The sequence below is a fragment of the Cryptomeria japonica genome, chromosome 10, assembly GCF_030272615.1.
Source record: "Cryptomeria japonica chromosome 10, Sugi_1.0, whole genome shotgun sequence".
NCBI classification, from domain to species: domain Eukaryota; kingdom Viridiplantae; phylum Streptophyta; class Pinopsida; order Cupressales; family Cupressaceae; genus Cryptomeria; species Cryptomeria japonica.
The window spans coordinates 356,727,114-356,742,676 of NC_081414.1; the positions used below are offsets into that span (position 1 = coordinate 356,727,114).

The 15,563-nt window shown below is 34.4% G+C and overlaps 1 protein-coding gene across 1 annotated transcript; it reads right to left on the reverse strand.

Annotated features, from left to right (window-relative positions):
* Positions 1-5,589: 5,589 nt before the first annotated feature.
* On the reverse strand, positions 5,590-6,683 carry LOC131042811 (17.1 kDa class II heat shock protein). The gene is made up of 2 exons (XM_057976132.2): positions 6,210-6,683; positions 5,590-6,108 (listed from the first exon to the last, which is right to left on the reverse strand). Exons 1-2 carry the CDS (start codon positions 6,402-6,404, stop codon positions 5,854-5,856), a joined length of 450 nt encoding a protein of 149 aa, XP_057832115.2. The 5' UTR covers positions 6,405-6,683; the 3' UTR covers positions 5,590-5,853.
* Between the last annotated feature and the right edge of the window lie 8,880 nt (positions 6,684-15,563).

Consider the following 15,563-nt stretch of genomic DNA (forward strand, 5'->3'; position numbering starts at 1 on the left):
CATTCTCAATCTATTGTTGAGTTTTTTTCTTAACAAATATGTCTCCAAATGTGGATTTATTCCAACCCTTCACATTCCTCTGAATCAAATCCAATTTTTGAGCCACCTTATACATAAGTGTTCCCCCAATTGAGGTGTTCCACCAATTATTGATGGAGTCTCAAAATTTTGAGTGGTCCACATGATTTCATAGCAGAAGAGATATCTTCCTCTTGTACGTATGTCATAACACTCTAGGAGAATGGGATTGTGGTCAAACACAATCCTAGGCAAACCTTAAAGAGAGGCTTTCAAGCCAAGGTCCCAGATTGGCCAAAATCATAAATCTGTCCAATCTAACTTAAAAAAGAATTTCCCCTTTCATGTAGTTGGACTAGGTAAATTTTATCTCATTTGAGCTTAAATTTTGAAACACTTGGAGATTGAACCTTAGAAAAAGTCAGTAATATAAAAGATATCCCTTTGAGTCTACTTTCCAAATATTTAATTTATTTTAATACCCACATAATAAAAAATAACTTTTTGAATGGATTTCTAAAAACTATGTTTTAAAAATGCCTATTTCAGGACCATACCATGCATTTATACGACCCACGCTTTTTGACACAATTAAATTTATTTTCTCAAACCGTTTTAGGAAATGATTTGTAATACACTGAAGATTGATGAGCATATTTTTGTGTATTTTTTTTCAAAATATTAATTTTTTAATGACCGTAATAATCTTTTTAAAAATTTGGCATGTACGACCCACATAATTTGACATAAATTTAACATTTTTCAATTTTTATTTTTAAATAGAAAATAATTTTGTGTATATTGATGACATATATATTTTTTTTTCAAAATTAATTTAAATTAAAAAATTGTTAAATTAACAAAATTAGTTAATATTTCCAGTTTATGGACCTGATTTAGTATAAATTAAATGAAAAATAGTTAAAATAATCAATTTTTAAATAAATTCACATATTTTGAATCGTATTAAAATTTTCTAATTAGAGGCACGTAAACTATTTCAGAAGTTCATATTTGTGCTTCCATTCATGGAAATTTGAATTTGCAGGTCCATGTCTCAGGTGTGGCCATCCCAAGCCTATCTCGGACCTAATCTTGAGGCAAGTGGTGAGTTGTGTTATCAACTTCCGCAAAACGGACCCCTGTTTTGAAAACGAGGGCCCGTTTACGAAACGAGGGCCAATTCGGAACGGGCCAAAACAGGGGCCCAATTTGAAAATGGGGGCTCATTTCTAAAATTACCATTACTGTCCAAAAATGACAAAATACGCCCAAAAAAATGGGTAAAATCATATTTAAAAATGAGGGACCCATTTCGTTTTCAAACGGGCCCCCATTTGAGAACAAAACGGGGGCCCATTTAGTTTTGCTTTGGGCCCTCATTACTTTTTGCCTCAGGGGGCCAAAGCAAATACGGGTCCCCATTTTTTGAAAAATAGGCCCCCGTTTCTAAGAGCGTGTTTTTCAACACGGGGATTTTCACCAATTTGTGACCCATTATCTTGCACCTACCCAATTCCAAAGGGTTAAACAACCCATGCTAGTGTTGAAGGCATGGACATTCACAAGACACCAAGAGTCATTATGAGAAGTCAAATTGACAACTAGGAAGTTGATTAAGGAGAAGACAAAGGAGCTAGAAAATCTTGAAGGATCCCACATGGTAACCACCCCTTTAGAGGCCCCATTAGCATTGTTGATAAGGAACTGAGAACTTGGCCAGATTATTCCAATAATAATATTAAAGGAACTATCCATCATTTTTACTTCCTAAAGCAAGAGAATATCAATCCTATTTTCCAAAATGTAGTTCTTGAGGGAATATTGCTTATGGGGGATATTCAGGCCCCTCATGTTCCATGAAAGGAACCTCATTTTTTAATTTTAGTTGATGACTTTAGGGTCCTCTACCTTTCATTGGTTATTTCCCTTACCACTTTCTTGTGCCTAGTGAGTCTTTGTGATGGGCATCCATCCTTTAGCTCTAGCCCCATGTCAATCTTCATATTTATAGTTTTCCTCCTTTGTTTATCCAACCCTCATCCCCAAATAAGAAACAACTACTTGAGGAAGCATCATGTGAGGAGAAGTTCTTTGGTGGTACAAAAACAATAGTAGAAGCATCCATACCAGTCTATCCAAGCGTTTTTCCACTAATAGGGGTGTTAGGGATAGGGACTTCCCTAATTTTATTGGGCGAGGTTGCTAGGTGGAGAGGGATCTCCCCTTCTTCCAAAGGTCCCATTTTCATAGGAGCGCCACACACCAACGGGTTGGGAGTACCATTGGTCACTCTCACATCTGTGACAAGAGGAGAATGGACACCCTATTATTGATTTTCCTCGATTCTTAGGTCCGACTGAATAGGAGTAGCAACCTCCTTAACCCTATGAGATTATTTATTGGGGGTTTCCATTAACTTGATAAGTCCCTCTCTAAAGGGGTAGTCTTCACTATCAGCCACTGAACCACTCTAACCCGATTTCGTCGCCTCCATAATGGCCATGACTTCTTTTTGTTTAAAGGGGCATGAGGACCTTACAATCAAAAATCAAATGGCTAAAATTGGAGCACTTCTAACAAAAAATTGTGGCATTCTCATATACAAAAGCTTGAATCCAACTTCCCAATTCGGATTTTTAAGGTAATAAAATTGTGAATATTTTTGCTAATAAGTAGTCAAAACACAAAAGCAAGCATAGACCAACCTGGATTTTGTATGAGTAACCTCGTCCACTGCCACAAAATGTCCAAACGTGTTCTCAATCCATCAGAAAACCTGTTCGTCCCAAAATTCCAACGAAAGACCAGGTAAGCGAACCTAGATAGGGACAATTCTATCAAATTAGTTGTCATGTCGAAGTCAAGCTTCCATTTGTAAAGAGAAAGGTGGCATTTGACATACGCCCAAAGACCTGAGAGAACTGACAACCCGTCTTCCTCCGTAGTGAATTTGACTAAAAAGAAAGCGCCAAGCATAACACTTATGGAAACACAGTCCTTGAGTTTCCATTTGAAGAAACCTATTTTGTGACCATCTAATTCCCAACAAAGTATTGTTCATTAGAGTCCAATAAGACAAAAGTCGTACTAACATACTTGTTATAAAAGTATGTTGAAGGAAGCACTTCCTTTTCATTGAACAAATAAATTATAATTTGAAATTAAAAAGAATCAAGACTTTTTAGAAATTGTGTTCTTTTTATGAATAATATATAAATTAAAGACAAGAAATTAATGAACAATTTAATAATTATCAATATAAGTTACAATAATAAATATAACAAAATAATGAATTATATAAACTTGTTTCAATACAAAAGATCATTAAATTTGATTGGTAAATTTTGCCAATATATTACCAGAAACCAAACTTAAGAAAAGTATCTCCTTTTTTCAATAATATATTGCAATATTTTAAAAAAAAACTTATTAAAAATACATTTGTTTTTCTCTCCTTACCAATAAATTAACCCTTAATACAAAACATTTACAACAAAAAAATTACTCAATTGTATTAATCTTTCTTATCATTGAACAAGCATAACATTAATAACTCATTATCACTTTGTTACGGTAAAATTGAAATTCTTTATCTCATCAATTACCTTCAAATACAACCTTCAAATACAACACATCATTACTATTTTTTATTCCTCTAAATTTCCCAACCTATGAAAATTCGCTCCAATCCCAAACTTAAAAAAAAAATCACAAACAATTTTTCATAAGTTCAATTGAAAAAAGAATTCAATCCATCTATCCCAAATATAAATAATAAAAGCAATGATTGAGATCAATGTGAATCAATTTTAAAAAGTTTCAATGATTGAGATCAATGTCCGCTACTTATACTTAACCATTTCAACAACTTAAGAAAGAAGAAAGTAACCATTGATTGATCCATGACCAATAATAAACACATATAATAGTTGAACTCAATAAACTAATAATAGTTAAGCTCAATAATCTCCATAAATGCTTTAAAAATATAAAAAAACCTCTAACTTCTTATTAAAGCACCTCTAATTGTACCTCTAGCTATCTCCCCTCCCAACGGCTTAAAATTTAATTTAAGTATCTGACCCAACTAGGGGAAAGGAGCTAGTAGTTGTGCACCCTAACTTTGTGCTTCTCAAAATCCTACTTGGAAATTTCAAATCACTCCGATTTTTTTACAACAACGTACTTGGCAAGTCCCCTGCTTATAACTAAGGTTTCAAGGCCACATCATCAAATATGATGCCACATCAGCATGCTTTTTGCCAAGGTGTCCAAAACAGCCCCCAAAAAAAGTGAGATCAATAGGCGTGCAAAAGAGACCCCAATAGTTGTGCTGCTGACATGGCATCACCTGATTGGTTACTTTTTACAATATTAGTACATTTCTTAACAACTATTGGTACATTTCCTAACAACTGTTGGTACATTTCCTAACAAAAAATGATATTTTTTGTTTCAAACAATAAGTTTTATTGGTTCATTTTTTGGAACAAAAGGTATCAACAACCCTCACAACAATTGATACATGCTCAACTACTGGGGCCTTTCCCCTAGCCTTTCCCCTCTCTCTCATCCCATTGACTTCAAATTTAAGTATCTTCCCTATCCTCTTGTACCGTCGACTTAAATTTTATGTACCTTCCTTATACAAAGGATGCTCTCTCTGGTGTAAGTAAAGATTTCAAGTTCAAAACAAATGTTCCACCCTTTTGTTAGCGCAAATCTTCCCGTTTGACCATATAACACTTTGTTTGCTACCGTAATCCATGGAGAACTCATGTTGAATGATAGTCACGGGCGCAGCATGCTCTGCCTTGCATAAGCTAACTAAAAAGAGCAAGTTCGACATGATAATCATTTTGTGTCAACTACCAGGTCTCACTCTGCCTCGTCTGATCCACTCCAACGTTTTCTGCAAGATGACATGCGCATTGGTTTTACCACGAACATTGGTTTTATCGACTCACCTCCTTCAGCGTGATTTTAGCATGCAGTAGTTGTTATGAATTCATTTCCTCCGCTGCTAATGCGATGGTTCTATGCATTTTTGCATAATGTAATTGACAATGAATTAATACAATTTCATTTTTTAACTGCTCTGTTTTATTTTCTGTGCATTGCTCTGTTTTATCTTCTGTGCATTAGATCTGCTTCTGCCCTTTCTTTTTCTTATGTGCATTAGATCTGCTAACTAGATCTATCCTGTGCTATGCAGCCACAGTTGCAAAATTCTACACCTTTTGACAACCTACAAAAATGATTTAGGTTTTTAATCTCAATAATGCAATACCTCAAGTTTCTTATTTTTAAAATTCTATTACCTCTCATCCTTGAAAACACTAATTTTCTGACGGGGAACCACAAATATTGAACACGTTAGTGACATCACCATATGAGAGGTCTCAAGTTGAAGATCACAAGATAACAAATTTACAAATGCTGATTCTTGTTACATTTTATTATCACATTATCTTGAGAAGCATTCTGGAACTTTCAGATACTTTTACATTTTCTCACATTTTCCTGAAACGCATTCCCAAAAATCCACTCATTAAACAGGCTACAAAATTCATTGAAAATGAAATGTTTTTAGTTCAACTAAAAGTATATTACTTTCATACACAATTTTCTCGAAGAGTTACCAATAAAATTCCTGTAACATTGAGCTATAGGCCAAATACAGTCAAAATCACATCTGAAATTCCCGTACATATCAAAGTTTCACACACAGATTCCTCCAGACTCATGTACAAATCATTCTCTGCCTAATCATATACACTGACGAAACCTAATTATTTCTCTGACACATATATAATGGACGCACTAGCATGTCTAAGAAATTGGAATTGTAAGAGTCTTAGGCTTTTCCGACTCAGAAACATTACGCTTAGCCACTGTAACAGTCAAAACCCCATCCTTATAAGTCGCCTTAATATCTTCCGCATTTGCATCTCCAGGCAGGGTAAATTTCCTCATATACCTCGCCCTCCGCCGCTCCAGTCTGATTATCTTGATCTCCGGACCGAGCTGCTTCTGCTTCTTCTTAATCTTACCCGCAATATGAAGAATATTGTTCTCTACTTTAACCTGTGGCAAAGGCAACAATCAGAACACATTCTGAAGAATCAGATTTGGCTCAAAATTAGAGCATCAAGATTTAGGGATTATTTTAGGTTAGGTTAGGTTACCTTGATTTGGTTGCTCTCCAGGCCAGGCATGTCAAGGACAAAGATGTAAGAAGTAGGAGACTCCAATAGATCTGCAGAGGTCCTGAACATTGCCCTGGTGTCCTTCACATATCTGCGCGCAGGTCTTTGAAGTTTCTTCTCCTCCTCCTCTGTCATGTTCAGGATATGATGCATATCCCTTGCCAAATTGTTCATTCTCACAAGATTTCTCTTTACGAAAGCGGTGAATAGCACAGTACAGAGCTTATCTTTTCAATCGCGGTGAATGAATGACACAGTACAGAGCAGATGTAGCGGTGGAGTGCATAAATAGAGGGCAGAATGCAGGTCCATGGACGTTACATGAAAGCTCTGGAAGCATCCACCATTTCCTGCCATTTCTCTGGAAAGCTGGCTTATTCTAGAGACATCTAAAAGTTTAGTTATTTCCAACGTTAAATGGGTCCCCTGTTTCCCTCCTTTGGGGTTTTGCATCAATACCTTTTATTCTTCATCATTCATTATTTGCCACCATTATGTAGAAAACCTACTTAGTTTAGAGTCTAATTGTTTGATGTATACGATTAAAATAAATCAAGTTTAAAAGTTTTTTAGATTATAAATTATGATTAAATCAGTATATGATAACAAAGATGTTATATTTTTTTATTATTTTATTTAAATTAGCATATCTATTTTTAGAAGAATATACACGGAAAGATATCATATTGGTTTATTATTCTACTTAAAAAATTATTATATTAATATATTGTAATTAATATTAAATTATTATTAAAATATGATCATATTATTATTTTTATATTTCCATTAAACTTTTTACAGAAGTAAAAAAAATTATTACTATTAAATTCTTATATTTTTTATGTTTTATTAAACTCTTGAATATAATAATAAGGCAAAGACCAATGTTTTCATTCACCTCTTTGCAATTAATCTATAGCTTGGAAATTGTGTCATTAAAAAAGAACTAACCATATGCCATAAATTGTAGCTATTTATGTTTTTTGCTACTTTTTCTTTTTTAATGACAAGGCATATTTTTGCCAAGGTTTTTAACAAGTTATAAGAAAAAAATATTATTTGACCAATCAAAATATTTAATTAAAACACAAATAAAGAAACACACTTTCAACTCAAAAGAAGCACAATCAACAAATAGTTGTGGGATCTATTCCCACGTCAATGATCCATTACTATTCTTTGTGATCATGTGGACGGTTGAGAAAGTAGCTAGGGCTTTCTTGTCAAAAATTAAAAAATTGAGGCTCTCTGTCAAAAATCAAAACTAGATCATTCGTCATGGCCTGTCTAAATCTAAGGTGCCCTTAGCTTCAAACTCAAGTAAGTTCTAAAATTTCTTCATCAATCAATTTAAATAATTTGTATGGAGAGCTAAGACAGAAGAATTGTTTAGAAAATCGTAAAAAAAAATGATGTTTGGGATGATTCTTCTGTAGTCATTATCAACATGACTGGATCATTCAATCTAGATGAATCTATAGCATATATTTTGCAAGTTGCCATTTAATTTTAGTTTTTCAAGCCTTTACTATAGCCCTATTTTTTTGCCCTATTTTTTTCCTATCACTAGGCTTGTATGTTGACAAAGATGATTGCTTTTACCATCGTTGTTTACATTGGGTAGAAGTCATTAAATTGCAGCAATACATTTGACTTATATCCTTATTAGTTTAACATCACAATTATGTGTATTATGTCACTGTTGGTATTTTGGTATGGTTTTGTCATTGATGTCAACAACTGCTAAATACACCTACTTTGGAGATCCAGCAACATTCACCAGTAATCAGTAAAATGTTCAAACAATCACCGGTATATGGTTAAACGGCAGGATATAATGTTCATCGGTACCTAAAATGACATGGAAGACACTTGGTAATGTCGAAGACATCATGTGGACACTTTTCCTTGAAGTAATATCATTGGTATATTGTTATTTGCATATTTGTTTTTACTGACAAATAGGTCCAGGTTATCTAGGGTTACACCGGCAGGTTTATCTTTTCCAGATCAGCATGGCACGCTATGGAGATGATTTATTATTGTTGTAAACGCATTAAGCCAACATGTTTAATCAGCTATTGCATCGGATATTGTATTATTTGTAAAATGTTTTTATTATAATATCTTGTAGAGCCGACCTTCTAAAATTGGTCTTAGGGTATGGTATAAATATAAGATCTTATTTGTAAGATCAGTAGAGGAATGCGAAAAAGATTTAAGGAAGGGTATATGCGAGATCAAGTAGAGATAAACACGAAGACATCATTTGAAGGTGAAGTTAGGTTTTTGTAGAAACATATCAGCATTACACCGGTACTGAATACAGCATATCAAGATGCTATTTTGTGCAGTACATTCTCATTGGATTTAACCATCCAATTGTAGTCAGTGTGACTCCCATTTGTGTTTGAGCAGTGAGCTCTAGGCTATTGGCCTTTCTGCATGTGCAGACCCCTCTTTGTACACTTACTATCTGCAGTAGTATCATCTGATTGTGGGTAAGGTTTCCCACCATGGTTTTTCCCCTTACAGGGTTTCCACGTACAAATATTTGTGTCATGTGTTGTGGATGACTTTATGTTTATGTTTCATGTATTAATTCCTACTGGTACAACATTTCCTGTTAACACTGTTCACTGGCACAATTAACTGTCTTACCGGTATTAAGCAACAAGTTGGTTAACAATATTTTGGTTTGAATTTATTTGACAACTAATTCACCCACCCCCCCCCCCCCCCTTCTCAGTTGTCCCCGGGACCTACAATTGGTATCAAAGCCTAGTCCTCTTTTTGCAGAAGTTTAACAACTTGAGGAGATCCAATGTCTACTAATTATTTCAGAAAGGATAGTCCTAAACTTGATGGAACCAACTATGGAATATGGAAAATCAGAATGGAGACACATCTGAATTGCATTGGTAAAGACATCTGGGAAGTAACTAAGAATGGTTATACTACTGTTATAGTTGGTCAGCCTGCTCCTGTTACTTTAGCTAAAGATGAAGAAAATGATTGCAAAGCAAGAGAAGCACTTTTGAGCGCATTATCAGATCAACAAATCATGGGATTATCAAATAGATCTACTGCAAAAGCTATTTGGGATCATTTGGAAACACTGAAAGAAGGGGATTCCACAGTCAAAATTGCAAAACTTGAAAGCTTCCGAGTTAGGTATGAACATCTGAAAATGGAAGAAGATGAAAGAATTTCTGCTTTTATGGAAAGAGTAAATGAAATTGTTTTAGGTATCAAATGTTGTGGAGGAACCTTGAGTGAAGATGAGATTGTTTCAAAAATATTAAGAGGTTTGCCACCGGCATATAAAATGAAGGTTACTGTTGTTAATGAATTGAGAACAATGCCTAATACATTAGTAACTAGGGATACATTGATTGGAAAACTTTCAGCCTTTGAAATTAAGGAATTTGGTCCTGTTGCTGTAAAAACTGATTTGGCCTTTAAAGCATCAACATCATTTGCTCCATCTTTTGACAAATCAGACTAGAGAGCCTTTTATGCAAGAGAACTTGAAGAAACCAGGAAGGAGAATGAAGAACTTGAAGCACTATTTGCAAGAAAAATGCCAAAAGGTCCAATTGGAAGTAAGTATGAAGGTAAAGCACCCTTTAAATGTTTCAACTGCAATAAGATTGGTCATATGGCTTCAAGATGCCCTGATAGACATGCTAGACTACGAGAAGAAGCTAGAAGGACATATAAACCTAATCCTGAATATCAAAGATACAGATTTAAGAAAAACAAAGATAAATCTTGTTACATTGCTGATGAAGGTGTGACTAATGATTCTGATGAGGATCTAGCAGACAATGGATGGGTCTTTGTTGCTATAACAGAAGATCAACCGGTACCTATGGCACCACCGGTAGAACAAGCCCTAGCAGCTAAAGTTGAATCAAAGGATGAATGGATTATTGATTCAAGATGCTCACATCACATGACTAGAGACAAAGGCAAATTCTTGAACTTTCAAGAGTACAATGGAGGTTTAGTAAGATTCGGAGATGACAAAGCCTGTTCAATCAAAGGTAAGGGTTCAATATCTCTTGATGGTAAACAGAACACTGACAATGTTTACTATGTTGAAGGATTGAAACATAATCTTTTAAGTGTTGGTCAATTAGTTGAAAAAGGTTTTCAGTTACAATTTAAAAATGGAAAATGCAAAATCATGAATAGAACTGGTTTGGAAATTGCAACCGGTAATCAGACTAGAGGTAATATCTTTCATTTGAATAATAGTGAAAAGGCATGTTTAATTGCTCATATAGATGAAAGTTGGCTATGGCATAAAAGACTATGTCATGTAAATTTTGATTGCATGGTAAAAATCAGTACTTCTAAGGCAGTTAGAGATCTACCTAAAATTGTGAAACCTCATAATACAATTTGCAAGGAATGTCAATTTGGAAAATAGGTTAGAGCTAGTTTCAAAAGTATTCCAGAAAAATCCAATAATGCTCTTGATTTAATTCACACTGATTTATGTGGTCCAACAAGAACTAAAAGTTTGCAAGGTGATAGATATTTCATGCTAATTATTGATGATTATTCTAGAATGTGTTGGGTTACTTTTCTCAGAGATAAATCAAAAGCACTTGGGAAGTTCAAACTATTCAAAGCAATGGTTGAAAATGAAACCGATAAGAAAATCAAATGCTTAAGATCAGATCAAGGAGGAGAATTCACATCTAGAGATTATAATACATTCTGTGAAGTTAATGGAATCAAAAGATAGTTATCAGCACCTCGGACACCTCAACAGAATGGAGTTGTTGAAAGGAAAAATAGAACTATTTTGGATGTAGCAAGAAGTATGTTATCAGAAGCAAATCTACCACATGTGTACTGGAAAGAGGCAGTAAGCACTGTTGTCTATACATTCAACAAAGTTCACATCAAAGGTGAAACCGGTAAGACCCTCATGAACTATGGTTTGGTAATACTCCCACTATTAAGTATTTCAGAATTTTTGGAAGTAAATGTTATATTAGAAGAGATGAGTATATTGGTAAGTTTGATCCTAGAAGTGATGAAGGAATATTTCTTGGTTATTCATCTAAGAGTAAAGCTTATAGATGCTTTAATAAAAGATTACAGAAAATTGTTGAGAGTACAAATGTAAAGATTGATGAACAATTCAGAGGAACTTCCAAGTTTATAGACTCTGAACCGGTAACAGAAATTATGACAAATGAACCAACAGTAAATCCACCGGTACAGAATAATGATCCAGTTACTCCGGTATCATCAGAGGATACCATAGTAATTGAAGAACAACAACAGACTAAGACACCCCAGTATGTAAGACTAAATCATTCTGAAGACCACATAATTGGAAGCAAATTTAAAGGTGTCATGACAAGAGGAAGATTGGCAAATGAAGAGGTATGTCTTATTTCTCAAATTGAACCATTATCTATCAATGAGGCATGTGAAGATAAATTTTGGATTAAAGCTATGGAAGAAGAATTAGGACAGATTGAGAAAAATAATACTTGGACATTAGTTCCCCGGCCTGAAAATAAAAATGTAATTGGAACCAAATGGGTATTTAGAAACAAACTCAATGAAGATGGTAAGGTTGTCAGGAATAAAGCAAGACTAGTGTGTAAGGGATATTCTCAGAAAGAAGGAGTTGATTACAATGAAACCTTTGCACCGGTAGCCAGAATTGAGGTAGTTAGATTATTCTTGGCCTTTGCAGCTCACAAGGATTACAAAGTTTATCAAATGGATATTAAATGTGCATTCTTGAATGGAGATCTTGAGGAGGAAGTCTATATTGAACAACCTGATGGATTTTCTTTGACAGATAACAATAATATGTTTTTCAAATTAAGAAAAGCTCTGTATGGACTAAAACAAGCTCCAAGAGCCTGGTATGCAAGATTGGATAAGTATCTTTTAAAAATTGGTTTTACTAAAGGAAATGCAGATAGAAATTTATATTACAAAGTAACTAATGATGACATTTTGATTATGGAAGTATTTGTTGATGATATAATCTTTGGAGGAGAAGATGGATTATGCAAAGAATTTTCTCTTAAAATGCAGCATGAATTTGAAATGTCTATGATTGGAGAAATAAAATTCTTTTTAGGATTGTAGATTTTACAGACTGATAAAGGCATATTTTTGAGTCAATCTAAGTACTTGAAAGAACTACTCAAAAAATTTGGGATGGAGAACTCTAAACTGGTAAGCACACCTATGACTACAAATGACAAATTATCTCAAAGGGATGAATCTACACCTGTTAATCCAACTAGATACAAATCTATGATAGGAGGTTTACTGTATTTGACACAAACCAGACCTGATATTATGAATGCAGTATGTATAGTTTCTAGATTTCAAAGTAATCCCAAAGAAAATCATGAATCAACAGTAAAAAGGATTTTTCAGTACTTACAAGGCACATCAAATCTTGGATTATGGTATCCTAAAGATGAAAATTTTGATCTATATGCATACACAGATGCAAATTGGGCAGGAGATGTGGATGATAGAAAAAGCACCACTGGAGGAGCATTCTTTCTTAGAAAAAGATTAGTTTCTTGGTTAAGTAAAAAACAGAGTTGTACATCTTTATCAATAGCAGAATCAGAATATGTTGCAGCAACAACAAACTGTACACAGGCACTTTGGCTTAAGCAAATGTTGAAAGACATAAAGGTAAAATGCAAGGAACCTATTACTATATATTGTGATAACACTGCAGCAATCGATATATCTAAGAATCCAGTATTACATTCTAAAACAAAACATGTTTCTATCAAACTGAATTTTCTAAGGGAAAAAGTTGAAGAAAAAGAAATAAAACTGGTTTATGTGAATACTAAAGAATAGCTTGCAGATATTTTTACAAAACCTTTGCCTAAGGAAACTTTTGAGTATCTCAGAGATCAGCTCGGAGTCTTACCTCCACCGGTAGAGACTTAGACAGTTGATAATTATCATCAATTGACAGAATTAAATGGACAAATCTTTTATTCCGGTATTTGATGAGGAAGCTACTTCTCAGGGGGAGTAGTTGGTATATTGAATTGATTGGTATTTTGTATGAACTTGACCTTTTTGTAACTTTGGCATTTGATGTCAAAGGGGGAGAGATATATGGAAAAACATATGGAAAATATTTTTGAGGAGAGATTGGTATTGTAAATGAATCTTTGTATAAACACATATTACTCCCAGGGGGAGAATCGGTTTTTGTATTTGGCATTTCTATTTTGGCACTTTGATGGTTTTTCCATCTTGTGTTGCCATCAATGGCAAAGGGGGAGATTGTTGGTATTTTGGTATGGTTTTGTCATTGATGTCAACAACTGCTAAATACACCTACTTTGGAGATCCAGCAACATTCATCGGTAATCAGTAAAATGTTCAAACAATCATCGGTATATGGTTAACCGACAGGATATAATGTTCACCGGTACCTGCAATTACATGGAAGACACTTGGTAATGTCGAAGACATCATGTGGACACTTTTCCTTGACGTAATATCATTGGTATATTGTTATTTGCATATTTTCTTTTACCAGCAAATAGGTCCAGGTTATCTAGGGTTACATCGGCAGGTTTATCTTTCCCAGATCAGCATGGCACGCTATGGAGATGATTTATTATTGTTGTAAACGCATTAAGCCGACATGTTTAATCGGTTATTGCATCAGATATTGTATTATTTGTAAAATATTTTTATTATAATATCTTGTAGAGCCGACCTACTAAAATTGGTCTTAGGGTATGGTATAAATATAAGATCTTATTTGTAAGATCAGTAGAGGAATGCGAAAAAGATTTAAGGAAGGGTATATGCAAGATCAAGTAGAGATAAACACGAAGACATCATTTGAAGGTGAAGATAGGTTTTTATAGAAACATATCAGCATTACACCGGTACTGAATACAACATATGAAGATGCTATTTTGTGCAGTACATTCTCATTGGATTTAACCATCCAACTGTAGTCAGTGTGACTCCCATTTGTGTTTGAGCAGTGAGCTCTAGGCTGTTGGCCTTTCTGCATGTGCAGACCCCTCTTTATACACTTACTATCTGCAGTAGTATCATCTGATTGTGGGTAAGGTTTCCCACCATGGGTTTTCCCCTTACAGGGTTTCCACATACAAATATTTGTGCCATGTGTTGTGGATGACTTTATGTTTATGTTTCATGTATTAATTCCTACCGGTACAGCATTTCCTGTTAACACTGTTCACTGGCACAATTAACTGTCTTACCGGTATTAAGCAACAAGTTGGTTAACAATATTTTGGTTTGAATTTATTTGACAACTGATTCACCCCCCCCTCTCAATTGTCCCCGGGACCTACAGTCACATCGTAAGTAATATTTTTTGCCCAAAATTTAATAAAGAGATTGAGACTGAAAATTGAAGATATCCAATTAACCTTGGCACTTTGCAATAGGCAACACCTCTTCTGAAACAAGTTGAAGAAGAGAGAGCAATATAGGCATTTCTAGATCTACAAGCCACCTTCTCCATCAATCTTTTTCTAGAGTTAGCTCCCATGGCATAACAATTGCACTCATATCCTCCTCTGCTTCAACCTTGCATCAAACTAGTCTCACAAGTATGTTTTTTCATTTGTCTTGCTCTTTTTCAATTTCACAAAATTCAAATATTTAAACATAAGCTTTCACTTTTTTATGTACTATTTTTAAACTGCCAACCATCATTCAAACTTTTTGTGTGGTAAAATTGGATAGATCTGTAGGAAAAAAAATATATTGGTCGTTGTTAGCATTATTCCAAAGTTAGGGTATTTTTTCATGATGCACTAGGTTTTTGAATCCATTAAATGCTTGACATGTCTTAAGGATGAAAGTAATCTAGTAGTGTGTAAGGGTTTTTTTTAGCTCAATTTGATTTTAAGCATATTTTGCTAGAAGTATGAGCTTGTATGGTTGTCATTGATGTCAAACCTGGTTATCTGGATGGATATTGGTCTACATATGCTTTGGTAAACCTTGGTTATCTATATAGAGTTTGGTTTGGATACTCTTTTGGTGTTGGTTGTGTCATCCTATATTCATGGTAGTTTGAAATGTTTTTGGTGCCCTCTAGATATGATGTTAATTGCATTGTGTTTTAGTGGATCATGTTGTTTTGGTCCGAATATGTGTTGGAAGATGTGTTGAGGTGATTATTTGGGTCTCACTTTGGGTTGTGGAGATCCACATGGAGTATTTTACATTGGAAGTGATTATATGACCAACTAACTAATTATATCTACACGTTATGATTTGTAATGTCCTTTGGAATATGTGCTAGCATGT

Bases quoted from the DNA above. Each gene is read 5' to 3' on its own strand.
- LOC131042811 (XM_057976132.2), bottom strand. From the start codon at position 6,404: ATGAACAATTTGGCAAGGGATATGCATCATATCCTGAACATGACAGAG. The intron at 6,109-6,209 runs GTAACCTAACCT...CCTTTGCCACAG, and splicing joins TGGAGAGCAACCAAATCAAG to GTTAAAGTAGAGAACAATAT.